General features: G+C 62.6%; 1 protein-coding gene across 2 annotated transcripts; it reads right to left on the bottom strand.

The window, feature by feature from the left end:
• Positions 1 to 1,884: 1,884 nt before the first annotated feature.
• VWC2 (von Willebrand factor C domain containing 2) lies at positions 1,885 to 24,061 on the bottom strand. Of its 2 annotated transcripts, none has more exons than XM_084896294.1 (4): positions 23,722 to 24,061; positions 21,938 to 22,610; positions 9,589 to 9,718; positions 1,885 to 4,543 (listed from the first exon to the last, which is right to left on the bottom strand). In XM_084896294.1, exons 2-4 carry the CDS (start codon positions 22,532 to 22,534, stop codon positions 4,392 to 4,394), a joined length of 879 nt encoding a protein of 292 aa, XP_084752420.1. In that variant the 5' UTR covers positions 22,535 to 22,610; positions 23,722 to 24,061; the 3' UTR covers positions 1,885 to 4,391. The 2 variants fall into 2 exon arrangements, with proteins under 2 accessions (XP_084752420.1, XP_084752421.1); XM_084896295.1 differs by lacking the exon at positions 23,722 to 24,061 and adding an exon at positions 22,765 to 22,967.
• Between the last annotated feature and the right edge of the window lie 3,260 nt (positions 24,062 to 27,321).

Below are 27,321 nucleotides of genomic sequence, written 5' to 3'. Positions count from 1 at the left end.
CGCCGCAGGCATGGCTCGCGGTGAGGTGAGGCGTTCCTTGGGGAAGGGACTAGGACCTCCCAGACTATAGAGACCGACAGCCTTCCTGCCCAAGGAGGACGAGGGTCCCGTCTGAGCCCGGACCTGGGCTGAGGCCTGGCAGTTTGCAGGGCGTCTGGTTCCGGGCCCTGCCTGCACAGCAAAGGCTTGCGGTGTCTGGGCAGTTAGTCTCAGACGTCTGGGGTACACAGGCCCTGCCAGACACTCCGACGGACCTGTCCCCGGAGTTCTGTTCTGGAGACTCCTCCCCCCTTGAGTGTGGGTGGACCTGTGACTGGGCCAAACAGAGGTCCCGGCGGGCAGAGTCCCTCATACGATTACATGGCGCTGAGCCGGAAGTGGGTGTGCACGGCAGCCAGGAGCCCCGGGGAGGGTGGTGTGCCAGGAGCAGGCTCAGGCAGGCCCTAAGGCAGAGCACTTCCACGAGCAAGTGGCTCCGGACCTCCCGGTGCCTCCTGTGCCTCCTCCCTCCCGCCTGTGGCTCCCAGCTCGTGGGGTCTTCTCTGCGGCACATTCAGGGGACAGACTTGCGGATCGCTTACAAGCGCCCCCCCGAGGACAGCCACAGGCACCGGGGCTGCCGGAGCGAAAAGGGGCAGCTCTCGCAGGCGGAACCTGGAGCCCTGAACCTGCCACCCTCTTGGGGAATGCGGGCTGCCTGCCCTCCTGGAGCCGCAGACATTTGTAAACAAGTCGGTGAGGAGACCCGGAGGACCAGGTGCTGGGAGGAAAGGTGCCTGCCAGGGCAGCCGCCGAGCAGCGCAGGGCCTGGCCAGCCAGCGGACAAGACAGCCGTGGCAGCTCCTCGTCCCTGTCCTGGGGACGGGGATGGGCGTCTGCCTGGCCACCACGGGGTCGCTGGCCAGGCGCCCTGGGTGCCCAGGGTTCCCAGCAGGGAGCCAGCAGGCGCTCAGCCCACCAGGCTCGTCGGGAGTGGCCGGCACGTTTCCGCCGGAGCTGGAGGGGGGCTCGCTCTCCAGGCTCTGTCTGGGGAAGCACAAGTGCTTTTTATCGCTGTCGCTGTGTCTGTCACCACCTCGCTGCTGCCCGGAGCGCCTGTGACAGGAAATGAGCCTGGCAGTGGGCTTCCACGTAGGTCCTGGACCGGTAACACACGGACCCCGTGTCCTGGAGCACCTGGGCCCAGGGGCTGGGGCCCGTCAGACGCTGAGGGCACCGCAGAGGGGCATCGTGGAGAAGGGAGGTGCCGTCCTGGGCACGATGTGTGCTCTCTGTCGCCAAGTAACAGCCGCAGCCACGTGCCCTCACCGGCAGTATCTGTGGGCGGCGGTGATGGGGTAAGAGGGCCTGGTGAAGCCCCGGAACTTCCCTGCTGGGGACAGGGATGGCGGCGGTGCTGCCTCTGCAGCTACTCACGGGCCCAGACGGGGCGGGTGCGCGGAGGGTGGAGGAACGGCTCCTCCCAATGACGCCGTGCTGAGCAGCAGAGCATGTCTGTGTCTGCAGCTGGGACCAGGCCAGCCGGGGCCCTGTGTGAGGGCGGAGGCTTCTGTGAAACTAGCCCAGAGCATCCAGGAGGGGCTGTGCTGGGACAAGGCTGGCCCAGCCTCCGGGGAACCGGGACACGGCACGGAGCAGTGCACTGTTCCTCGCGCATGTCCTGGGGTAAAGCGGATGGGAGGCTGCAGCGCCCCCTGCAGGAGGCGCTGGGATGGCAGAGTGAAGGCGTCACGGCTCTGACGAGGCCTGTATTCCCCTGAGAGGACAGGGGCTGGGGCCCCGCTGCCCTCCACAGCGCCACCGCGAGCAGGACATGAGGCTTCTGCAGTGACGCCTCCTCTCCCATCCGGACACGGCGGCTCCTGCCTGCTCTCTCGTTCTGTTCCCGGTCGAGTGCATCAGGGTGATGGTGTTTTATTGCGGCATCTCCTTTGTCCCAGGGGACATTTAGAATTCTATTTCTTAATTTGCAACAAAGGAAGAGTTTTTGTTTGGCTTTTCTCATGACGAATAGTCTAACTGAACTGGTGTCAGGATTTACATTCTGTATGTGATGTCAGTTCTTCATAATGTATATGGCTCGGCATAAAGTATTTATAAATTTTCCATGTATACTTTAAAAATATATATATATTTCATATTTTTTTCAAGAAGAATTATGTATGTGTCCACTAGATCAACTTTGTTAATTATAATATATAATATTTAGGTCTTCTATAGCTTTTATTATTTTGTCTCCTTTTCATTCCACCAGTTAAATGTAAAAATATTATCCTATAAATTGTAGCACAAAGCCTTATCAATATCTAATTATTGGTTCTTCACTATTTTATAAGCTCATCCTTTAAAGAATGCAGTCGACATAAAGATATTTTCAATTGCGTAATAGCTGAAAAATACTACCACTACTAGAAATTCATTTCAAAATATACCAAAAACTATTCTGTAGGCAGAAGAAAATAATCTGCAATAAATCGTGAAAGAAGGAATCAATTAAATCACAAAAATGGGGATATAGCTAAATCAATAGTGGCTATTAGAAAAATAATAGTAAAGAACTTGTCAGATTTAAAATACACAGAATTAAAATACATCTAAACAACAGATGTGTAAGAAAGAGGCCAGGAGAGAAAAACTGTACTATGACTTCCACAGTCTGTAAAAACAATGGAAGCCTCCACATTAGATTTGATGGGGCACCTGTGGGTACTGTAGTGTCTACAGTTGCTATTTCTGTGTCCAGAATTCTAAATTAGCAGTTATTTTTCTTCTTTACATTGAAAATATCCACTGTCTCCAGAATTTCATGGTTCCTTTGGATACCATGCCATTACAATTGTTTGTTTGTAAATGGAATCTGTGCTTGTCTTCTGCTGCTTGTAGGGTTTTTATTTCCCTTGTTTCACTGTAGTGCTGCTGCTCTGGAACTCTTCACTGCACAGGGGTCATCGCCTTCAGAGAACTACCAGCCATTACCTGTTGAGTGTTACTTCTGCTCCATTCTCTCCCTTCTCACCTTCTGTAGCTTTAAAAGCCCACCACATTCTTTACTCTCTTGTGTTTCCTTATGCATTTTCTGCATATGCTTTTTGTTGGTGCTCTGTCTTCAAGTTCACAATTTTCTCTTAAACTCTGACTAATATGTTGTTAAACTCATTCAACTGAATCTTTAATCTTAGTTATTATATTGTTCAGTTACAAATTCTTATATATATATTTTTCATTTGATTGGCCTGTTGGGTTTCTAACACACTGAAGAGATTTGCATTTTTATCCTGTACCTCCTTGAGCATAGCATTGTTATCTTGCATGGAGTCTGATCATGCCACTGTTGGGAGACCCTATAACTCTGTCCCTGTTGTTCTTGGTTTCTGCCCTTTGTGTTCAGCTTGTATCATAGGCCTGGGTGCCTCCTTAGCTTTGATAACATGCTTTATCTTTGAAATTTTGGGTGATTATAATTTAGGGCCAAAGCTGTGGTCATTCTGAGGAGAAGCATGAGTCCACTGAATGGAGTGGTATGGTTCCTGTGTCCATTCAGACTTCAGGCAGAGACTCAATCAAGCCATTTGCCTTACCTCCCCTCCAGTCAGTCAAGGGAGTCCCTCTTTTACTGCTTGCTTCAACTGGATGGAACCATGAAGCAAGTTGTCCAGCTCAACCCGCTCCTTGGTCTAGGGCACAATTTAAATTCATGACGAGGAGACAAAGTGATGTCAGTGAACATGAAGCATGTATGTTATGTGTCCACCCAGCAGGGGTGCTTCAGATGAGCAGAAACAGTGCCCGTTAGTTACCTGACACCTGCATTTGCCAGCGACAGAGCCTGGAGGTGACAGCAGCAATAAGGCGCAGGACGGGAACATTGTATTCTGTGACTCACACTGGATCTCCTAAGGACACTAGATGTGCCTCTGCAGTGAAACAATGTGGGCAGGGCCCCAGGAGGAACCAGCCCCATCATGTCAGGACCTGTTCACGGGGACAGCGTTCCGAGGTGTGAAGGAGGACCAGCCCCCAGCAATGTCACGTGAACGGAAAAGGTGCACAGTGTGGCCGGTGGACAGCACAGCACAGCACTTTAATCTGTTTCTATAGAAAACACCAGTGAGCTCTGACAGGGGAGAGAAATACATCGCACAGAGAATACTGAGCTGTCCTGTACTTGCTCTGAAAATAGCACGTTTATTGAGAGAGGGCTTCACGCCCAAAGTTCTCGGTGATGTTTTGAAATATATCCACTTCCTTCTCTTGCAGTCATTACCAAGAAAAGCAAAAGTATCGACAGTTCCCCATCGTTCCTCGTTGGAAGTCTCCTTGTGGGCGGCACTTCCGGAGTCCTCCAGAATGTTCCGTCAGGGAGGCGTCCGGAGGAGCGGGTTCCGGCCGGCCTACCGCTGCCGGCACTCGTGCCGAGTGCACATGGCCTGGCGCTCCACCCGCCACGTGCCCTCCTCGTACGTGCAGTGGCAGACGGTGCACTCGTCCGTCTTCACCTCGCGCCCCGCGGGGATCACGGCGGTCTCTGCGAAGCAGTTGGGGCCTGAAACACAGAGACACGTGTGTAGCGTGCGCACACAGAAACACGCGGTGGGTTCACCCCGGGCCACGTCCGTTTGCTCCTTCACGAGGGACAGGGAATCCTGCTCTCCTCCTGACAGGTCACCGGGACTTAGAACCCGTCCAGGTGACGGCAGCTCTGTGCTCCCTCACAGATCACCCTCCGGGCCTTACTTACCCATCAGCCACGCCTGCAGCATGTGAGTTAATTAATTCCAAATAATCTTAGAAAAAACATAATGGTGAGGAGGAAGAGGCTCTTAAAATGGGACAAAGCGTCAAGACTCACGAAACAACACGGCTCCTTCCCGCTCCGGGTGCCCCGCTCTGGGTGCCCCGCTCCGGGTGCCCCGCTCTGGGTGCCCCGCTCTGGGTGCCCCGCTCTGGGAGCCCCGCTCTGGGTGCCCCGCTCCGGGTGCCCCGCTCTGGGTGCCCCGCTCCGGGTGCCCCGCTCCGGGTGCCCCGCTCCGGGTGCCCCGCTCTGGGAGCCCCGCTCTGGGTGCCCCGCTCTGGGAGCCCCGCTCTGGGTGCCCCGCTCCGGGTGCCCCGCTCTGGGAGCCCCGCTCTGGGTGCCCCGCTCCGGGTGCCCCGCTCTGGGTGCCCCACTCCGGGGAGCCCCACGCTGGAGGCTTTCCTCGAGAATTTCCTCCAGCCGCGGCCCGCGAGCCCGGCTCCAGCCACCGCCGGCGACCGCTGTTCTAGAACACGATGGCGATTCTGACAGTTCGCACTCAGTGTTCAGAGAAACGGCTGTCCACCACGAGCCACGTGAGAACAGACCACAGAGCCGCCGCCTGTTCACCAGCCGCCCGGGCGGCCGCGGCGGAGGAGGCAGGAGCCGGCACAGGAAGCCGGGCCCGGCACAGGGTCCACACTGTGAGGGGATTAGCCCAGCATCCCTGCACGTCATCATAGTTTTTGGAAAAGAAGGACACATTTCCAGCAAGGAACCCGAGAATGTCTCCACGTCATTAAGTCCCATTACGCCAGGCGGTCAGACACCGTCACCACCCGGAGCGGCACGAGCCCTCAGTGAGGACCGCAGAGCGATTCCCGCCTGGAGGCCCCGTCTCCACGGAACACGTTTAACCAAAACGTCTGAAAAGAACCGGGTCATTGCTGTTGAGGTTCTCAGCTCACTTCAATAGCTGCCTCATGTCATCCTCTGAAAAGCCACTTTCTCAGGTCACACAGAGCAGGTGCCCGGACTTCACAGGCTGAGAATTCCAGTCATGGTCGGCTGTATTCTTTAGCAATAACTTGTGCATACATTCTCATGGATTCCAAGCGTTGTTCAAAGGCAGAACACGGGGAGTATGAACCTGTGACCTACATTCTCTCTGGAAGAATAAACTACATATATAAAGAGTGGTTTCTTTCTCAGAGTGTATATATACATATATCTTTTGCATATCAAAATCCGGGAAGATTTTGCCAGGCCCAAAAATATTTGCTTAAATTCTGTGCACATGTAATCATAGTTTTGAAACAGGGTTTGAATAAAAGCTGTAGACAAAAGCATTACTTGAAGGGTAAAAATATTAATGAAAACCCTCAACCCACACATTTATCTCCTAATGTGTTCTTCTTCAATCTTTTGCTAACAGTTTGGTTTTATAGGCGTGAATACAATTCCTGAGTTACCCGGATAAAATCTCCCAGCCACATTAAGTCTGATGGCTTGGTGCCGTATTGGATTAGTCGGGGCACAGCCTCCCAGACTTTGGTTAAACTCAGAATGAAAACCAAGTCCCTTTCTCTGGCTTCTAGTCCTTGTCGCCTACAAGTCCCCAGTTAATGTTCTTATTGCAAAGGGAGAGGGAAGGAGAGAGAGAGAGAGAAACATCCATTGGGTGCCTCCTGCAGGGCCCTGCCGGGGGCGGAACCCACCACCTTTTGGTTCACGGACAACGCTCCAACCAACGGAGCCTGCGGCCAGGGCCGAGCTCCCTCCCCGCCCCAGGGAGCAGTAACCAGGAGCTGTGTTTCCCTCTGAAGCGCTGCAGCTGACCTTTGATCTCTTACAGAAGGAATTCGGCCGTCACGCCATTGTAAAAGCTTCCACGTGGTGTTTCTTCCGATTGAAATATGAATGCTCGTTATAACAAACTGAGCGTGGAAAAGGGAGTAAGAATATTCAGGCAGTTTGCACCTGTCCTTCCGCGGCAATAAACACTCCGTCACTGGCTTCTTACACTTCCTAGCCGGCTGTCCTGGCGCAGGGACTCTGCTGACCTTCAGGCTCAGCGACGTGGACAGTGACTTCCTGTCCCTGGTCCCCGCGAGGGCCCGTCGTATAGCCCCTGGGCCGTCGCCGGGGCGGGTCTGTGGCCAACGGCCCGGCGTTACCCGGTCCCATCCCTGAACCTAAGGGCCTTCACTCTGTGTTTCTTTTAAACGAGGCCACATTTCAAAAGCAAAGCAGACCATCCGTCCATGCACACATGTCCCAGTCATGGCATTTGCAATAGGAGGCGTTCCGTGGCCTCAGCTCCATCGGCCGGGAGACCAGAGACCCAGCGTATTTTCTGTCGCTGCTTCAGCACACAGTGCAGACATCCACACTTAGTAGGACCAGCAAAGCGGTGGGGTCTCAGCCTGCTCCCTGGCTGTGCTGGGCACACGGACATGATTGGGTCCCCCGCTCAGCTCTGGGTCTGCTTCCGGCACGGGGCTCTTCCTGTGTGATGGACACTCTCTGCCGGGTTCGTTCTCCATGTAACTGGGCGATTGTATTCCCACTGCGTCCCTCCTGGAATGCATTAGCCGCTGGGAAGAAAGAATAGAGGACACCGGAACCTCCCAATTACTGCACCGAGTCAGCGGGACGTCTGCCCCAGGCCAACAAAACCCAACATCAAATCGGAATTTCAGGTCACGGGGCAGCCTGCTCACGGAATAACCCTGCTCACAGAACAGCCCTGCTCACGGGATGACCCTCTCACAGGACGGCCCTGGTCACAGGATGTGGCAATTATGGAAACGTCCTTCCGAGTGACACTGGGAGAGAGGGATCTCCCTGGGCTGGGCCAGGTGTCCTGCCACCTTCACTCCTGCGGCTCGTGGAGCGCCCGGGGCTGGCCACGGGGCTGAGGGAAGCTTCACGGGTACTGGGAAGCTTGTTGTCAAGAAGCTAAGACAGAATGAGGAGACATGACAGCGTGAATTTTATCTGGAGGCCAAGGACCCCCCCACACACACATGCACACACACACACACACACACACACACACACTTGTGTGCGTGCACACATACACATGCACACACGTGCACACACACTTGTGCACGTGCACACACACTCGTGCACATGCACACACACATGCACACACACTCATGCACGTGCACACACACACACACACACACCCTGCTGTGCTCTGGAAAGTGCTGACTGCACAGGCTTCTCCTGCTGCGGGGCTGGGAGGAGACACACAGGTGCCTGCCTCCTGTGAGCAGGCTCAGGCCCTCCAGATCCCCTCTCCCTCCAGGGCTAGTTGAATTGCTGTCGGCACGGGCAGCTCGGAAGAACCCGTGGTAACGCTCTCTGGGCCCTGGTCGCTGGGAGCCCACGGCCTGAGAAGCGGACGCTCAGCGCCTGCCCCGGGACAGTCCACGTCACCAGGAGAGCCACGAGAGGGAGCCGCACGCCACGAGGGACGCCCACGCCGCGTGCGCTTTGTGGCCGTTTATGTCCGTCCCGGGCTTTCTGGCCCGAGCGTTGGTGCTGCGATGTCAGCGACTCTGGCAGCTTGCGGTGAGCGGCAGCTCCCGCGTCTGGAGGAAGCGTTTAACCTGCAGGTCCGTCGGCATGAGGGCCAGGCCAGGCCACCATGGCGGTCACCGGCCAGGCCACCACGGCGGCCACCAGCCAGGCCACCACAGCGGTCACCGGCCAGGTCACCATGGTGGCCACCGGCCAGGCCAGGTCACCACGGCGGTCACCGGCCAGGCCACCACGGAGGCCACTGGCCAGGCCAGGTCACCACGGCGGTCACCGGCCAGGCCACCACGGCGGTCACCGGCCAGGTCACCACGGCGGTCACCGGCCAGGCCACCACGGCGGTCACCGGCCCAGGCTCCCTCTCCCAAGCCCAGACCGCTGAGCTGCTGGCACAGAACTGCCGCTGTTGACACCCAGTGGCCTGTGAGCTGTCAGACGTGTCACTGTGCTTTGGTGGAAGCATCCCACGTGGGAGCGGCGTGGACAGCTGGCGTGGATTAGTGACTAATCCCACTCAATTTCTGCAAAGCGCTCAATTCTCACAGGAACTGCTTTCACGTTTCAGGCAGAAATTTTACCAAGAATTCCAAACACCGTTTCCCTTTCCAGGTGAGAAGGAAGCCAGAGAGAGCAGGAAGCACGGCAGAGCTGGGAATATCCTCCAACAAATGTGGCGGTGGGTACGGGATTGGACACCCGAGGCTTGGTTCCGATTGTGGTCCTGAAGGTGGAGCTGCTGTTGTTTTGATATCATTGGCTCAAACCTTTCAATTCCAGTCCTTCTGTAACCTGTAACCCTCCTTTTTAAAAATGTGTTTTATTGATTTTAGAGAGAGGATGGGAGGGAGAGAAACATCCATCAGCTGCCTCCTGCATGCCCCCTGCTGGGCAGGGATCGGGCCTGCAACCCAGGCCTATGTCCTGATGGAATGAAACAGGCCTTTGGGTGCACAGGGCGATGCCCAACCACTGAGCCACACCGGCCAGGACTGTCATCCTTCCTGGATCTAGCTTTTAAAAGCAGTCCTCCTCCTACAGGTCTGACGGGCACCCACACCCGGCTTCACTCCATGCAGGCTCTCCTCCCAGGCCAGGCAGAGCCCCTGGGTTTGCTGTCAGGGCAGCAGCCACGACCACGCTCCCAACAACAAAACACAAGAGAACCCTCCCTCCGGCAGAGCCGCTCCCGGCGCCGGGCTGGGGGCACGGAGCTGGGCGCCGGGTGCGGACACCGGCCCTCGCGCCTCCCGCCCTCACGCGGGAACGAGAGCCCGCACGGACGTGCGCGCTGTGGACACGCGTCCACCTACCGTTCTTGCAGATGGGGCAGCACTGGTCAGGCTCGTACACGGGGTCCACGCACTCGGTCTGCGGGCACTCGGACACGGAGCACAGCACCTCCCCGCTGGCCTCGCAGCGGCAGCGCTCGCACGGGGACACCTGCAACGCAGCCAGTCAGGGCGTCCGTCCTCCCCGCACACGCGTGTCTCCCCGCACACGCCTGCCCCTCCCCGCACATGCGTGTGTCTCCCTGCACATGCCTCCCTGCACATGTCTGACCCCCCCGCACACGCCTGCCCCCCCGCACATGCATGTGTCTCCCCGCACATGCCTGCCCCCCCGCACATGCCTGCCTACCCCCCGCACACGCCCGTCTCTCCCTGCACACCCTTTCTCTCCCCCAGGCACTGGAAAGGCATCCCATGTCCTAGGCATGTGAAATTGTCCTCCTGCCACCTGGTTTTCAGGGGGCACAGGGTGGGCTCGGGTCTCTCCCCCTCAGCTCCCGGTGGAGCCACACCGCCCGGGGCTTGGGGGAAGTCTGGGGTTTGGGCAAACATTACAGGAACGAACGCTTCGGCCCAGTGAGTCCCTGCCACCACTCAGCATGGGGCCCGCCTCCTCCCAGTCTGCCCAGTGCCTCCAACCAGCCCAGCACCCCGAGTTCCCTGAGGAAGACAATGGAGGGGGCCCCAGGAGGAGGGAAACCGAGTCAGGAGCTGTCGGGCAGGACCCCCTGAAGCTCTCAGGGCCCCCAAATGCCGCAGGTGCCGGCTACCCCCCCCCCCCCCGCAGCACTTTCTGAGAGGCTGAGAGGCCGCTCCTGGCTCCAAGGCAGGGCCCTGCCCTGTCACCCCAAGGGACCCTGATGGCCCTCACCCCGCGGGACCCTGCCCTTCCAGACTCCGGCTGCTCCTCCTGGGTGTGCGGGTCCCTCCCACCAGCACCTGTTCCTGAAGGGCCGAGGGCCGCACCGCGAGGTGGGGGGGGGGGTCCTAGGAGCCATGCACACGGTCTGTCACGTGCACCAGGACAGAGGAGAAAGGCAGGGGGACCAGCCCCCGGAGCGGAGCTGCGACAGGGCTGTGGGTGGGGACGACTGTGGAGACGGGGCCTGGGTAAGCTGTTTGGCGGAGGCCTGGCTGACTGGGGTTCTGAGCCCGACGCCCCGCACCCCTGGGGGAGACCTCACAGCACACGGGCCTCACACGGGCCCCCCGCTGTCCCTGCCACGCGGACAGTGAGCCGGCCTCCCCGAGGGCCCTGGTCTGCGGGAGCAGAGGCTGCAGCTGCAGAAGGCGGGTTCCAGGGGGAGCCCTCCAGGCTGGTCTCAGACGCCCGCAGGCTTAAGGGGTGCAACATGGATATTAAACGTGCTTCCAAGCAGTCCCCAAGACCCGGCCAAGGCCTCCCGTGGGGCGCTCTGAGCCGTCAAAGGAGCCGACATCGGGCCTCGGTACAAACCGAAGACTCCTGAGGCCTCAGAGCTGTGCCCGGAACCTCGGAGGACCCGGCCGCTGCCTCTGAGGGTGGGTGACACGTCCCACCCCCACGCGAGGGGAGCCGGTGGCCCCGCTTAGAAATGAGCTTCCAGAGGCACAAGCCATAGCCTTCACCCAGCCCCGCGCCTGGCCCTGCACCAAGGCCGCCGGCGTCATGTCACCGTTTGGCCACCAGAGGGCGAGCGTGCCCTTTGCAGCGCGGGCACGGAGCAGGTGCAGGGAGTCCCAGGCTCCCTGTCAAACCCGGCTTCTCACAGCCCGGATGTGTGGCCTGGGGGTCAGCTCTGCTCCCCACGGAGAGAAAGGCCCCCGCAGGCTGGGCCCTGCCAGGGTCCACCCGGGTCTGCACAGTCATCCGGCCACTGGGTGCCGTCTCAGGGCCTGCCCGGCCCCACTGCCCGCTCCCCCGCCCCCCCACCCAGGAGCTGCAGGGAGTATGCAGGTCACGCTTCCTCCTCAGCAGCCGCCTCAGACTGCATCTCCTCAGACTGCATCTCCTGCCGCTCAGGCTCCTGACCTCAAACTGTCTCATCACAGCAGCTCCAGGCGTCTCCACATCCAGCTCCACACCAGAGCGGTCTCTGCGGACCGGAGACACCACCCCACGGCCTGCTCCCACCCGCGGCCTGCTCCCCACCCACAGCCTGTGCCCTGGTTCCCACTGCTGTATGGTTGCCCTCCCTCACCAGGGCCAGCATGGGTGCCTGGACCCTGCGCCCCTCCATCCCCTCCTCCACGGAGAGAGACTCCCAAGCAGCCGCCTCCCAGCCTGGCACCAGCTGCAGCCAAGCCCACAGAGCCTGCGTGCTGGGGGAGAGACTCTGGTTCTCTGTCGCTCATTCCTGGAGGACGAGTTTGCACACAGGGGGACGGGTTTGCACACAGGGGGACGGGTCTGCACACAGGGGGACAGATCTGCACACAGAGGGACAGGTTTGCACACAAGGGGATGGGTCTGCACACAGAGGGATGGGTTTGCACACAGGCAGGGGGGCAGGTCTGCACACAGGGGGACGGGTCTGCACACAGTGGGGAGGGTCTGCACACAGGGGGACGGGTTTGCACACAGCGGGACGGGTTTGCACACAGGGGGGAGGATTTGCACACAGGGGGACAGGTCTGCACACAGAGGGGAGGGTCTGCACACATGGGGGACGGGTTTGCACACAGGGGGAGGGTCTGCACACAGAGGGGAGGGTCTTCATACAGGGGGACGGGTCTGCACACAGAGGGACAGGTTTGCACACAGAGGGATGGGTTTGCACACAGGGGGACAGATCTGCACACAGAGGGATGGGTTTGCACACAGGGGGATGGGTCTGCACACAGAGGAATGGGTTTGCACACAGGCAGGGGGGCGGGTCTGCACACAGGGGGACGGGTTTGCACACCGGGGGACAGATCTGCACACAGAGGGATGGGTTTGCACACAGAGGGATGGGTTTGCACACAGAGGGATGGGTTTGCACACAGGGGGACGGGTTTGCACACAGAGGGATGGGTCTGCACACAGAGGGATGGGTCTGCACACAGAGGGACTTGGTTAAGAATGTCCCAGAAGCTGTGGCTCTCAGGCCCAGGAAGAAGAGAAAGCACCCAGCTCCCAGAGGCACAGCAGCAGCCAGGCCGCTCTCTCTGCGAGAGGAGACTCCCTCTGGCACTCCCAGTCCTCCTGGGACTGTCTCAGGCAGGGGCTCGGAGGAGGGTGCAGGGGAAGAGGAGCGAAGAGGGTGAGGCCAGCGTGCTGGTGGCAGACAGCTGTGAGGGGCGTGAGGCGGCTCCCCGGGGCGGGGGGGGGGGGGGGGGGCTCCAGGCCTGGTCAGCTCCTGGGACACGGGCGAGGGAGCAGTCAGACCGCAGGCAGCACGTGCTGGCCGGCTGCTGCCGTCCGGTCTGAGCCAGTTCCCTGGGCGCGGCTGTGTAGGTGCGGCTCAGGGCGCTCATCAGAGACGATTGGAGGCAGGTGAGCGGTGGGCCCTCCGCTGGGAGAGGAAGCAGCTGCGATCACTCTGCTTTCCCTCCACCGAGGGGAGACCCACCGAGGGGGACCCAGAGAACAGGGAGGGGTGCTCTCAGACCCCACTGTGCGGCACCTGGGTCCCCAGCGGCGAAGGTAAGTGTCCACAGTTTGGGCCTCTCCTCCTGGCGTCTGTGAGGGCAGCACCTGCACCGGTATTTCAGCTGTAGAATCAGGTGTGCGCCCCGCCCCCACCCCACTGAGGACAGGGAGCAGGACAGGGAGGAGTTTGCTCCAGCCCGGGGGCCACAGGCGGTCCTCACCGGCTCAGCGCCACCCTGGACACTGGGGGGGGGGTCCCCTCCCCTCCCCTCCCCTCCCCCCGTCCTGGGAAACCTGACCGGGTGGAGATTTTGGTGGAGTTGCTTTAATCTCGTTCATAGATCCCTAAATAACTCCTCCACAGAGGGCGTGACCTGAACAGGGCATGCTTATCTGGAGAAGGGGGGGGGGGGGGGGGAGACAAACTCTTTGTTAAAAAAATGGGAAGATATAACCCATTTGTTCCAGAATTAGAATAAGGGTCATTAGAGATCAGCAATACTTGACAGAAAGAAAAGAGGCTTGATTTTCTCTGAGATGGTAAATAACCAGAATTAAATGTGTTCCAAAGAGCGGGCTTTTAAACGGGGGTGTAAGGGGGGCTGTGAGGCTTGGGTCTCTCGGGGGATCACAAAGTCAAGTTCTTTCAACAAATGAGATGGCCGTGAACTTGGTGCAGTGATAGGGAGTGGTGGGGACTGCGGCAAACCAGAAAGAAGGCATTGGACTGGTATGCACACCTCTTCCTAAACACACACACACATACACACTCGCGCGAACACACACATGCACACACCTACTCACAGAGACAGACACACGCACACACATACACACACACACTCACACACACATGCACACACACGTACTCACACAGACACACACGCACACACACACACACACTCTCACACACACACACACACTCACACTCACACACACACTCTCACACACACACTCACACTCACACACACTCTCACACTCACACTCTCACACACACACACTCTCACACACACACATACACAGAGACAAACACACACATGCACACACACACACACACTCACACACACACACACACTCACACTCACACACACTCACACACACACATACACACAGAGACAAACACACACATGCACACTCACACACACACTCACGCACACACACACACCTCCCCCAGGAGAAGCAGCCGCTCCTCCCTTGGGCACTCCTCATCTCTCCCCCAGCGGTGGGGGCGATGACAAAGGCGGAGTCCATTTCCTTTGGGGTCGGCCTGAAGGGCGGATACAGCGGCTCCCTGGGCGCCGTGTGAGGCCAGAGCCGGGCTCACCCTTCAGGGCCATCGGTGCGCCCTGCCCGGCAGGTGCTGGGCCAGGGCCGGGGGGCGGCACGGGCATCCTGGCTCACACCGTCGCCCCCACCCCTTCCCGAGCACCTGAAACCACAGCAGGAGGCCACCGCGGCCCCGGGCCCGGTCCCTTCCCCGCAGGGCGTCCCCCTGCTCCCCCCGGGCCCCCAGAGGGCCGGCCGCTCTGCCTGCCCCGCCAGGCACACCGGCCCCCGGCGGAGGGCGCGGAGCTGTCACCCGGGAGCCAGAGGGCTGATGCGCGATGGTCTTCTCGCTCTGTCCTCCGGCTGCACCACCTCCCAGGCCCGTCTGTGCCTGTCTCACCGGGTCACCTCCGCCGGCTCACAGCGTGATTCAGTCCTTCCTCTCAGTCTCCCCGAGCACTGATCCAGTCCCGTCCCTGGCCCACACAGTCCTGCTTCTTCCCTGCTTCTCCCAGCGGCTTCTCCCAGCGGCTTCTCCCAGCGGACTCGGTTTGCATGCTCGTGCTGTGCACGGGCGTTTTGCTCCGGTTTCTCCGTGTTAATGGCCCGGGTCACGCCCGCAGCGGGTCATGGGCCGCTCCCTCCGCGGACCCTGCCCGGGCCCGTCTTCTTAGCATCACTCCCCCCGAACGCCTGGGGGTCTCCGGCCTGGTGGAGGGGCAGTGCCGGGAGGCCTTTGTCCGTCAGACTCCAGCCTGGGCCCGTTAAACAGAAGTAACTCCTTGGTTTGGGGGCCGCTGGGAGCGGCAGGAATTTGGCTCTGCAGGTGGCTCAGCCCCCCCAGGGCGCGCGCCCGCTGTCCCTAAGCCGGCCCGCCCCCTCCAGGCATCGGCCACGCCCCCTCCAGGCATCGGCCCCGCCCCCTCCAGGCATCGGCCCCGCCCCGTCCAGGCATCGGCCCCGCCCCCTCCAGGCATCGGCCCCGCCCCCTCCAGGCATCGGCCACGCCCCCTCCAGGCATCGGCCACGCCCCCTCCAGGCATCGGCCCCGCCCCCTCCAGGCATCAGCCCGCCCTGGGCGCCGGCCCCGCCCTCTGTGACAGCCCTGGCCCCGCCCCTTTCTGCAGGCTGGGTGAGACCTGAGGTCTGCTCTGATTCCGGGGATGGGGCTGGGGGCATGGGGGGCTGACTGTTGGCTGTGCCCGCTGTGAGGTCAGGCGCCCAGGCCGGTGGAGGCCCACAGGCAGCTCCCGCTCCGAGGACGCCTGGCTCCCGGACGCTGCCTCCGCCTCCGGGGTGAACTCTCCCTGCACTGAGCTGTGCTTCCAGAAGAATGGCTGTCCAGGAGAGTCAGTGCCCGTGGCTCTGCCGCTCTCCGTCCTCCGTGTCCCAGGCAGTCACATCCTGTCCTCCCAGCCGGAGAGCCCTGTGCGGAGGGAGTGGCGGCCAGCCCGCCCGGCCGGCCACGCTGGGCCTCCACAGGAGCCACGGCCTGGCCCGCCGCCTGGCCTCCTCCCGCGGCGTGGAGCACGCCGTGTGCTGGCTGCACCCCAGTGCCCGACAGAAATAGAATGCCACGCGCCCGCTGGCAGCTGGTCAGCTCGGAGCAGAGGAGCGGCGAGCAGGGTGCCAGCAGCCTGGCCAGCCTGGCCAGCCCGGCCAGAGGGCAGCCACGGCCGGCCGGCCCTCCTCCCCCTCAGCCACCATTGGAGGGCCGCCTGCCTCTGCCCAGCAGCTGCCAGGAAGCCTCTGTCACTGACAAGGACCCACGGCAACGACAGCCTGCACCGCGGCTCCCCTGCCCCCGCAGGGCCCCGTGGTGTCCCTCACACCCCACACCCAGGTCACTGCACCTCCGTCTCCGGACCAGTGCCTGGCAAATACATAGTCAAAAGCTATTTTTAATATGTAAACGCAAGAGTGACGTTTTTTAATTGGGATTGATGACGTTTGGAAATGTTCTCTGGAGGTAAATACTACAGGAAGCACAGCCCCTGCCCCACTCGGGTGACGGCAGCCCGCCCGCGGGCAGCTGTCTGGAGCCCAGACTCTCGGCGGGGGGCGGAGGGGGCAGTCGCGGGAACCGGCGGCAGGCGTGTCCCCATGTGGTCAGAGCTGGAGATGGAATTGCTTTCGGACCTCTCAGCTCCTCATCCTGGGAGGGTGAGCAGGACCCTGTCCTTTAACCAGGAAAACTCGAAGCTCTGACACCTGCCCAGGGCCCAGGGCCGACCCAGCCCCAGGCTCTGCCCACCCTGTCTTTCCGGGGCTCCTGCCCTGTTCTTGAAGCTCTAGATTCTAGAAGCAGGCGCTCCACCCCGGCTGCAGGCCGGCCGGGCAGCTGGGCCCCGGCGCCCAGCCTCCCGGAGCCTCCCCAGCCCGCTGACTGAGGCACTGGCTTCCTGAAACCACGTGGCTGAAGGACCCCAGGAAGCCACGCCCAGTGGAGGTGTGTGCTGGAAACCCATCTCTGTTAGTGGTCACTAACAGAGAAATGTGAAAAGGGAATCCGGAAGGCTGGCCAACCTTAACTGCTCTGAATGGTCAGAGCTAATCACTCGCTTAGTTGAGACATTGGTAGTTAAAGCAGCCTCCACCTGTCAGCCATGTAAATGCTTGCTGATTGGCTATTATTGGGGTTTCCTGCCCAGGGGCGATGGGTGTATCCCAAAGCCTCAGTAAAAGGGATGGCAGGGCCAGAGCCCTGGCAGTCCTCCCACAGAGGTGGGCTCCCGCCTGGCCCCCCATTTCCCCAATGAATACTTTTCTAGTCTCTTTCATTTGTGTGCAGCCTTCTCCAGAACCCGGACCTGTACCGGAACCCGGAACCACGGAGGACGGGACAGGGGCTCCCACAGGTGTGGTCAGCAAACGCCATTCCAAAGGGGCAGCATGGGGCAGACGGCTGCCAGCGGGCATCATGCCACCTGCACGCTGGGCAGTCTGGGTGTGAACGTGGACCCTCTTTTGTTCAACATCTGCCCTCGTCAAACAAACGTCTATGTGCCAGGAGCCACGAGAGCAAGGTTTTGAGCTGGACGTGCCCTCGGCCACCAGTCTGCCCCCCCTTCCCCCCTCTCCGTGGGCCTGCCCCTCGCCAAGCTCTCAGCCGCCTCTGGTGACCTGTGTTCCATCCACTGCCCACTGAGCCCTTCCCTCGCCCGCAGGCCACTCCCGACCCCGTGCTCTGTCCGCATTCCAAGTCCAGATTCCGTTCTTTGAGGGCACAGATATTTTTTGTGTCCGGGGTGGCTTGAGTCAAATATGACACAAAGCCCCATAAATAAACACTTCACCAAACAAAACCGACCTGGCATCTAGACACAGCTGCAGGCACGTGCCCCCTGCCCGCATGTGCCTTCCCTCTCCGGGACCAGAATCCCCTTGGCCACACCCAGGATGCACCTGGTCACACACTGTCATGTGGTCACGGAGCTGAGGCGGTGGCGTGGGGAGGGCAGGATTTCAGCGTCCAGCCAGCGGGTGCACCCCCGGCTCCCCACTGCCTAGCTGGTTGACATTGATCCAATAACTTATGGCTATGAGCCTGCATTTTCTCTCTTTAAAATAAAGAAAATAGCAGCTCATCAGTCTGTCCTGTAATCACCGCCGAAGTGTGTCAAGCACGCAGGTGCGGAGTGAATGCGGCCCCTCCTCCCGCTGTGGCGGAGGGGACTGTGCATCCCGCCGCACTGCCATCGAGGTGGCGTGTGGCGTTGTTTCCCTTCGAGTGAGGGGTGCAGGCGTGTGGACGCCCGTGTTTGTGTGCTTGTCCTGTGGACGTGGCTTCAGACAGGAGGCAGGAGCGGAGTCCGGAGTTTACCAAACCTCACTCGGAACCCAAGCCAGCTCAGAGGCAGCGGAGGCACAGACTTCAGACCGATGGGACGAGAAGAGTGTGCCCTTCACCCAGCGTGATCACGTGACGTGGCAAAGGTCACTGACCCCAGCATGGTTCTGTGTTAATATCGGCCAGAGAGGGTCCGCTCCATTCGTTTAAAAATACGAAGAATCGCACCTTCCTCTTTGCGGGCACATAATCACAACTGCAAGAGCCATCTACTCAGAGCTTTGGATTCCAAATGTCACGTGAGATATCTTTTCGTGGATAAACTTCGAGATGCGATGTGGCAGCAGGGTTCGTGGCCGTCCGACGCTGACGCCAGAGCGGATGGCGTGTGGCTCCGTGGTCCCCGGCGGCCACTCCGCCGTTATCTCCCCGTCGCCAGCCCTCAGGCCGTGAAAGCCTGCGAGCAGCGCTTATTAATAATTCATTTGCTCCTTTTCTCCAAGACGTGTCCACTCGCCGATCGCAGCTCCTGATCAGCGGGGATAGATACCCAGTGTGGACACACCGCACAGTACTGTCTGGCTCCTGCGCGGCCTCATCTCAGAGCCACGTCCCACCAGGCCCCGTGAGACACAGCCCGGCTCGCGGACCCAGCTTATCGTCCCCCTCCCAGGCCGGATGCCCAGGCGGGGAAAGATCCTTTTGTTGCTGGAAACGGAGTTGTGGAGTTGTGTCTTATCGATGCATTTCCCGTTTGATGCCCGCTGGCCTGCTTGTAGTCATGGGGTGAATCAGAAACTGCTCGTGGAGCCGGTCAGAGCTGCCCCTGAGGTACAAGGATGCAAACACCGTGCCCGGCCACGCATCCCTGCCGTGCTGCTCGGGGCGGCTGGGACAGAATCGGGGGGCTCTGCACACGGCCGGTGCCCACCCCCCAATCCAGAGGCTGCAGTCCTACCGCCCCCTCCTCCGAGCGGCTGTATGGACACGGGCCTCTACGGGAAGGGGGTTAGAATGAGGTCATAGGGACCGGCCCCAACCCGGCATGGAGGTGTCCCTATAGCAGAGGAGATGACCCGGCGTGCGTGGAGGGGTGACCCTGAGCACCCAGAGGGAAGGAGAGGCCTCGGGAGGGACAGCCCGCCCTCCGCTGCGCTCAGCCTCCCCCTGCAGGCCTGTGCCCGCCTTTCCGAGTCCGGCCTGGCTGGTGCTGTGTTAGGACAGCTGTCCCCAGGAACACGCCTGGGAGGCACGTGGGATACCACCCACCCCCGAACAACACAGCCCACAGCCGGTGCCCCCTTCCCCCCGTTCAGAGCCGGGCGCCTGCGGGGGTGGGGGAAGGGGGACCTGGGCTCCGGGGAGGCAGCAGGGACCTCGGCAGCTGGGCTCTGACTTGGACAAACAAGAGAAGCCGCACACACACACCCTCGCTGCCAGCAGGGGCTGAGGGACCTGGTGGGAGCAGGACTGAGGCCAGCCAGGCTGTGAGGGGCAGGGAGAGGCAGGGAGGGCGGGTCTGAGTACAGGGAACCGGGGGCAGAGAGGGACAGAGGGACCTGTGCCCGGAGGGAGGAGCACTGAGGGCGGGGCCATTGCGCTTCTGGGCACAGGGCAGGACCGGGCTGTCCTCCCTGCAGACCCAGCCCAGCCCCGCCACTGTCTCCTCCTCCGGGGGAGCAGAGACCAGGCGCCCCAGCGCCTGTGTGTCCCCCTTCCCCCCGGAACAGGGCACCTCCCTCTGCGGGAAGGAGCGGTGCTCACGGCCTGACCACACTGTACCCCACCCGGGGTTCAGGCAGGACACGGCTCCTCTCCCTTTCCCACACGCCCGGGCCACACAGCCCGCAGGCTAGCGTTCTCGCTCTGCCCCTGCCCCGGCCCCGGCGCAGGCGTGTGGGCGGTGGCTGTGCCTGGCACCGGGCGCCATGACCAGTCTCCACTGTGCACCCCAGGGACCCCGCGGGCTCCTGGCTCACCCGACTCTCCCACAGCCACCCTCCGACACCCCTCCCTCGGTGTGCTGGGAAACCAAACACAGACACCAGCTGACGGACACACAGCCCACTGCATGGGACACTCTTAGGAAATGACTGTGGAACGCCACGCAGTGCAATCAATAACCGATGTTAGTGATTCAAAACTAACCATGTGGCTTTGCTCTGGTAACAGTTAGGTTTTCTTATGAACTGAGATCTCAAGAGAACCGTTTTGTGGGGTCCCTCCCTGTGCACAGCCCTGTCCCAGGCCAGCGGGGCAGTCCCTGCTCTGGGCCTCGCCAGCGCCACGGCCGCCTCTGCCCTGCTCTAGTGCTGCACCCCCAGCCCGGTGTCTGTCTGCACGCCCGGACTGGGGGAGACCGTGCGGGCGGGCTCCTGCTCGCTCCTGGGTGTGGCCGGGGCCCGTCCACCGGAGTTTCTCACCAACGTTTTCTGTTTCTCCAAGGGCTGCCCCCGGACTGTGAGGACAGACAGGCTCGGCATCGGCTCCCAGGAGGTGTGGGGAGCCTGGCCCCTTATTTCGCAGGTAAGAGTAAAGACTGGGGCTGGGGACGGGGGAGGGGGGGCAGACTGGTTGCTGCAAAGCCAGAATGGAACCTCTTGGTTCCCCATCCAGTGTTCTTCCCACACTTCCTGCTTTGTACAGACCTATCCCTCCCGCTGCCTGTTTGCACAGCTTTGGGGCTTCAGTCACAAGCAGGCCACCCTGGGTGCACCCCGAGTCTGTATTTCTCGGTGGCTGTGGCCTGGGGACCAGCAGGATCCGCCCGCCAGCCCCTCCCCCATAGCTCTGGGGACTCTAGGCCCCAGGACCCTTCCGCCGCCCAGGAAATCCTGGCCTCCCACGTCCGTGGGCCGAGACCAGGCAGCCCTGGCTCTCGCCTCCCGGGGTTGGAATGGCTGGACCGCCGGCAGGTGTCTCCCGGCCCTGGCAGGAGTCAGGGCTTCCCTGTCCCCTCGGGGCCGGGCATGCATGTCGGGCAGCACCTCCCTCCTAACGTTACAGCTCCTGGGCTGCTGGCCTCTGGGCCCGGGGAGCCGGGGTAAAGCGTGTGCCGTGGAGCAGAAAGCTGTGCTGCCGACAGCACGGCCTCTAACAGCCCTGAGCCTCGGCTTCCTCTTCCCCACGCACGGAGGGAGGTGAAGCCGGTATGGACGTGGCGGAAGGTGAGTCGGTGAGCTCATGGACGTGTGTTTGAACGCCAGCCTGGAGCCTGGCACCCACAGGCCCCGGAGGGCGGACGCTCAGACTCTCATGCTCCCGCCTAAAGGAGAAGGTTTCTACCCCAAACTGGCTTCTGCTGGCTGACCGCTGTGTCCGGGCAGCGAAGAGCAGCGCTGTCCGTGTGTTCCCAGGACGGCCAGTCTAGGGGGTGGCTTGTGCATGGGATCCTGGCCTCGCTGTGCTGTTAGCTCAAGAGCAGACCCCAAAGGCCCGCACGGACACGCAGGTCCCGTGTTTGGAGGTCCCTGTGTTTGGAGGTCGGTGGAGGTGCCCAAGGCCGGGCGGTTAAAGGGGCAGCAGAGGCCTGGATCCCTGGAGGGTCAGCCTGGGGAGGCCGGGCCTCGCCTTCAGAGCGGCCTCCCGCCCAGGGGGCCCGTCCCCGCCCCGGGAAGGCCGCGGGGTGATGCCCAGCCGCCGCTTTGGAGAGGGTTGGGCGGCGATGCCCGCCTCCGGAGCAGAGCGGAGGGCGCCGCTCCCCCGCGGGCTCCCCTCCCTCGGCGGGCCTCCCTCCGGCCTCCCCTCGGCGGGGCGGCTCTTACCGCGAACTCCTCCAGGAGCCGGTAGGTGCGGCCGCGGAACTGGCAGCGGGCGCGGCGCTCGCGGCAGCGCGGGCAGCAGCGGCTGGCGTCCACGCGCGCGCAGCGGGGCGGCAGGCGCGGGCAGGCGGGCGGCGCGCACAGCGGGCCCTCCTCGGTGCACAGGCAGGGGCAGGCGGCCGGCCCGGGCGCGAACCGCTCGCCGATGGCGAACACGAAGCCGCTCTCGTCCACGCAGCCCTTGCCGCGGTAGTCGGGGTACGCGTACTCGTCCGGCGGCTCCGTGGCGGCGTCCGGGCCGGCGGCGTCCGGGGCGGCGGAGGGCGGCTCCGCGGGCGGGGGGTCCCCGCGGGGCCGCGCCTGCAGGTCCCCGGCGCCCCGGGCCCAGGCCTGCCCCTGCCGGGCCCCCGCCTCCCGGCCGCCCTCGTCCCGCGCCGGGCCGCCCCGCGGGCCGGGCTCGCAGCCCTCGGGCGCCGGGCTCCCCGGGCCGGGCGGGGCCGGCGCCGGGGCCGGGCCCTCCAGCGGGCGCGCCGGGCCGCCCAGGGCGGCCGCCAGGCAGCAGGTGAGCAGCAGCGAGCGGGGCAGCGCGCCGCCGGCCATGGCGCAGCCGCCCTACGGCCTCCCGGCGGGCGGCGAGGGGCCAGGCGCGGTCACCGCCCGGGGGTCCCCGCGGTCCCTGCGGAGAGAAGAGCAGCCTGAGCGGCCCGTCCCCGCCGCCCGCCGCCCGCCGCCCGCAGCTCCCGCAGCGCCGGGGCGCGGGCAGCGCCGAGCGGGCGGGGAGGGCGTGGGGGGGGGCATCCCGCTCCCGGGCCCTCACCCCGGGGACCAACCTGGAAGCCAAGTTCCCACAAACCCGCCGCGTCTCCCGCGGAGTCTGACGGTCAGGGAGGCGGCCCGGGCCCAGGGCACCCCCAATCCCCCCCCCAAACCTGGATGGACCCACATCACCCTCCCGGACCCTGGCCGCATCCTCACGGGCTCCCGTGGGGAACCCCCTGGCGGAGTTGGGGGCGCAGACCGCGCTGGAAGCAAAGCGGGGACCCCCACTTCCCCTGATTCCCCCGGGACGGAGGGGCGTTTCCAACAACTTTTAAAACGCGTCCTCGGAGGGTCCCCCCTTCCCGCCTCCTACGGCCCCGGCCCAGGAGGCTGTCCGCCGCCCGCCGCCCGCCCCCCAGGATGGGGGTTCCTAAGCTCCCCCACCGGCCCCAGCACCCAGCGGCTGCTCAGTACTGGGGCGCAGCGAGGGACCCGGGGGGCCGTGCGCTCTGCGCCCAGCGGTCCTGGCGGAGGAGCCCGGTGCCGGGGCCCTAAAGCGGCGGCAGCGGAGCGGGCGGGGGGCGCAGGCGGGGAGCCCCTCTCCACCCCGGCCCCCGGAGCCTTCCGGACCCCAAAGTTTCCGCCGCCGAGGGCCCCGGAGAACCCAGACGCCGCAGGGCGCGGGCACCCCCCTCCACCCACCCACCCACCCTCTGGGCGCCCCGGGCTCCGGGCTCCCACCCCTCCCGGCTCCGGGCTCCGGGCCCGGGCTCCGGCCCAGCGCCACCCGCTCCCCCCGCCGGCTCCTCCGCGGCGCGGGTCCGTGTTTACAAACTCCGCGCTGCGGGAGGCCTGGTGCCGGGGTGGACTCCACTGCGCCCCCGGCCCATCTCCACCCCCGTCCCCGTCCCCGTCCCCGTCCCCGTCCCCGTCCCACCCCCATCCCACCGTCTCCATCCCGGTCCCTGTCCCCGTCTCCATCCATCCCTGTCCCTGTCCCCGTCCCAGGGCGGCGCCCAGTCACCTACATGACCGCGGGCTCCGGGCTCCGGGCTCCGGGCTCCGGTCGGGCTGCGGGCCCCGGGCTCCGGGCTCCGGGCTGCGGGCTCCGGGCTGCGGGCTGCGGGGCGGGCGCGGGGCGCTCGGGGAGGAGGGCGGCCCCACCTGCGCCCCGCCTGCCCCGCGGGCTCCGCCTAGGGCGCCTCCGGGGGCCGGTCCGCGGGGCCTGACCCGCACCGGAGCCCGCGCCGCCCTGCGCGGCGCATCCCGGGCCCGGGGACCTGGCTCCGCCTCCGGCGGGGCTCCCCCCGCAGCCGGGCTGCCGCCGCGGGTCAGGCGGCGGAGACGCGGGGGGACCCGGAGGAGCAGCGCGCGGCCGGGCTCCCAGGCCGCCTCCGGCCGCGCTCCCCGCCGCCGCCTCCCGCCCCGCGCGCTCCCGCTGCCTCTGCTCGGCCCGCGCCGCCCGGTGGGGACCCCGCCTCCGCCCACTCCCGGAGGCCACCGGCCGGCCCCCCCTCCGCTGCAGCGGGGCCATTCCCCTTCCCCTGGCGCTCACCCGCTTCCCACCGGACCTGCCATGGGATTCTCTCTTCTTCCTCCTTTCCTTCCTCCTTCCCGGCTGGTCCCTGGGCTCCATCTGCAGACGCTCCGGGCTGCCTCCCCTGGGGCACCGGGAGGCCGGGTTTGCTCAATGGGCAGCTAGGAGCTCCCCTTTGCCTCCGGGAATGTGCTAGGAGGAAACTCACCCCCCCCAAGGTCCTCCCAGGTCCCCTCAGGTCCTCCCAGGTCCCCCCAGGTCCTCCAGGTCTCTGCACACCCCACTCCCCAGCCCCCCGGCCTGCCCACTCTCCTGCCCACAGGAACGTGGGTGATGAACTTGGTTGGAACGGGACCCCCAGGCAGAGGCCTGTGTGGCTCAGATGTGTTTGGAACCTTGGATCTTGGTCAAGAAATGTGCTACCTTTTGGGGTGAATGGGGGGAATAGGCAGCTGTCCGAATTCACCCCTAAAACGGAGCTTTGGGGGGATATCTGGGCACTGGTTCCCACTCCTGTGTCTTGGAGTCACTGAGCATGCTCAGATGCATCAAGGGGAATCTCTCCCACAATCTCCCCCCCCCCCACACCCCCATAATGGAGCAACCAGACTTAGGTGCTAGAAGGACAGGGGGGCCCTGGAGGCTTGGCAGGGAGCCTGCTCTGGCACCAAATAAAAGGGGGTTAGGTGTGATGATGAGCAGAGCGCGGGAGCCAGATGTGATGATGGCTTCCAGGGGCGTGCATCCTCTGCCTTTGCCCCTCACTGCCTTTCTGCGCCACAAGGCTAGAGCAGGCCAGGCTGCTGCTCTCCTCACCACAGCCCCCCCGCTCCTGCTCAGCAGACCCCACGTGACCCACTCCATGGAGGCAGGCCCCAGTGGTGTCCCAGGCCTGGACCAGCAGGCACTGGGCCTGGAGGCCAGGCTCTTAGACCCGCCAGCCTGCCACAGGGACTGGACGTGTGTTCCCCGGAGCAGGCACAGGCACATATGCCTGAAGGGGGCGGTCCTCCCTGGGAGAAGGAGGAGGGCAGCTTCTCTCTGGAGGAAGGAAGACCAGCTGCCTGGGTGGGAGGCGCGTGGAGGGAAACAGGTTTGGGGCTGGGGGGTGGGGGAGAGCCGCCCGGGAATGAGCGTGGCAGAGGTGGTGCTTGTGACCTTGGGCAAGGCTGTGTGTAACTGGGGTTCTGATCCTGAGCCCACGGAGAGGAGGAGCTGTAAAATCTGCATCTTCGGGGGCTGGAGGGAGCAGAAGCCGTCCAGCTGCCAGCGAGGCTCGGCAGGGTGTGTGTTCGTGCAGCAGGCTGATCAGGGACTCGGAGCAGAGAAGCCGCCGCTGCTCTCTGTGGGCTGCTGTGGGTGCACAGAGCAGGCCCGCTGCTGAGGGACCCGATTCTGCCCTGCCAGGCTCCCAGGGGCAGGGGCAGCTCCATTCCGCCCAAGTGCCCCCATCAAACTGCCCAGGGAGCCTTCAACAGCCCTCCCCCCCCCCCTCATGCACAGTCCTGAGCATGTGCAGGGCAGCACTGCACACTCAGAATCCTCTCTCTCCCCAGCCCAGGCCGCACTGGAGTCACTCTGTGCCTAGCGTCTGGCTCCCGCCCGTCCCTGGCATCACTGGGCCATGACGGAGGCTTATCAGACGAATTAGAGGAGAATCACGGACAACAGGGCACCGAGTGCTTTTCTGGTCTCGCCTTTGTCTCCATCCCTGTCCCTCCCCCCCTGGCTCAGCCTTGCAGAATAATCCCGGGAAATCCTGCAGCTCCCCTCATCTGCCCTCTGCCCCTCCTCCCAGGCACCTCCCCTTCTCCCCCTCCCCCGGGACTATGCAAATTATGTTTTGTCTCCAGGGAAAGAGAGGGTCTCCATTCTTCCATCAGGGGCCTAAGGCAGCCTGGCGGTGCTGGTTGTTCTTGTTCTATTGCTCTGCTCTGGCTTCTGCGTCTGAGTCACCCCCTCTTCTGCGGCTTCCCCTGAGGGTGGAGGGATGCACACCGAGTCCCCATCACTGGCCCGAGAACGGGTGGCTCGGGACCACCAGAATGTGACTGTGGGACAAGCTTCCCCATCGCACTCGTGGCGGTGGTCTCAGGTCCCCCGTAACCAGCCTTTGTTTCATTCTTTACAGCAAGGTATTCGCGGTGGTCCGTTTTGGGGTGGTTCTCATTCTTCCTTCAGGAAACTAACTTGCCAGCCAACATTCGTCCCACCTGGAGATTTACGGCCTGAGCCTGGAGGCACTGCTGCCACGCCTGGGCCCCTCAGCTGGGCCCTCAGCACCTCCCGCCCCCGCTCCAGGTGGAAGCCCGGTCACTAATGCGTATTCCTGGAGAATGTGTTTTCAAAGACACTGAGGCCCCTTCCAGGCTACACTCAGACCCTATTCCTTCCCTGTTTCTGTTCACTCATCAGAGTTTACTTCTTCATATTCACCCAGTCAACCCTCCCAACCCATGGCGTCTGCCTTAGCATGGAGCCCACCAACCTGGAGGGAAAATATTGGGAGCCATTCACATCGGTGCTGCAACTAGTTAGGCCTCTGGGGCAGCGGTCGACAAACTCATCAGTCATCAGAGCCAAATACCAACAGGACAATGATTGAGATTTCTTTGGAGAGCCAAGTTTTTTAAACTTAAACTTCTTCAAAATAGACTCACCCAGGCCGTGGCATTTTTGTGGAAGGGGCCAAAGAGCCACCTGTGGCCCGAGAGCCGCAATTTGCTTACCACTGGCCTAGGTGTTTGCATCGCTGGCCATTGTTTCCTAAGCAATGTGCTGGGACAGCTACTTAGGCGGGTGCACAGTGCATTAGGGATTGTAAGGAGTCGGGGGACGCGTGTAGGTTAGTGCACACAGGTCACCCTTTTATAGGAGGGCCTTGGGCACCCAGGGGTGTTGGTGACTGCGGGAGGTGGGTCCTGGAACCAATCCCCCGGGGGGCGGAGGGAGCCCGGCCTAAGTGTAAGGGAGGCTACACCCAGGTAACCGCTCGCTCTGGCTGTGCTTAACTGTTTGCCACCCAATCTCCTCTTCCTGCGCCGCACATGCTCACTGGACCTTCCCCCGGGGAGCCAGTCCCCCGTGCTCA

The sequence above is a fragment of the Pipistrellus hanaki genome, assembly GCF_964339955.1.
Source record: "Pipistrellus hanaki genome assembly, chromosome: 10".
In the NCBI taxonomy this organism is placed as follows: Eukaryota; Metazoa; Chordata; class Mammalia; order Chiroptera; family Vespertilionidae; genus Pipistrellus; species Pipistrellus hanaki.
This window is presented reverse-complemented; position numbering and strand designations above follow the sequence as displayed.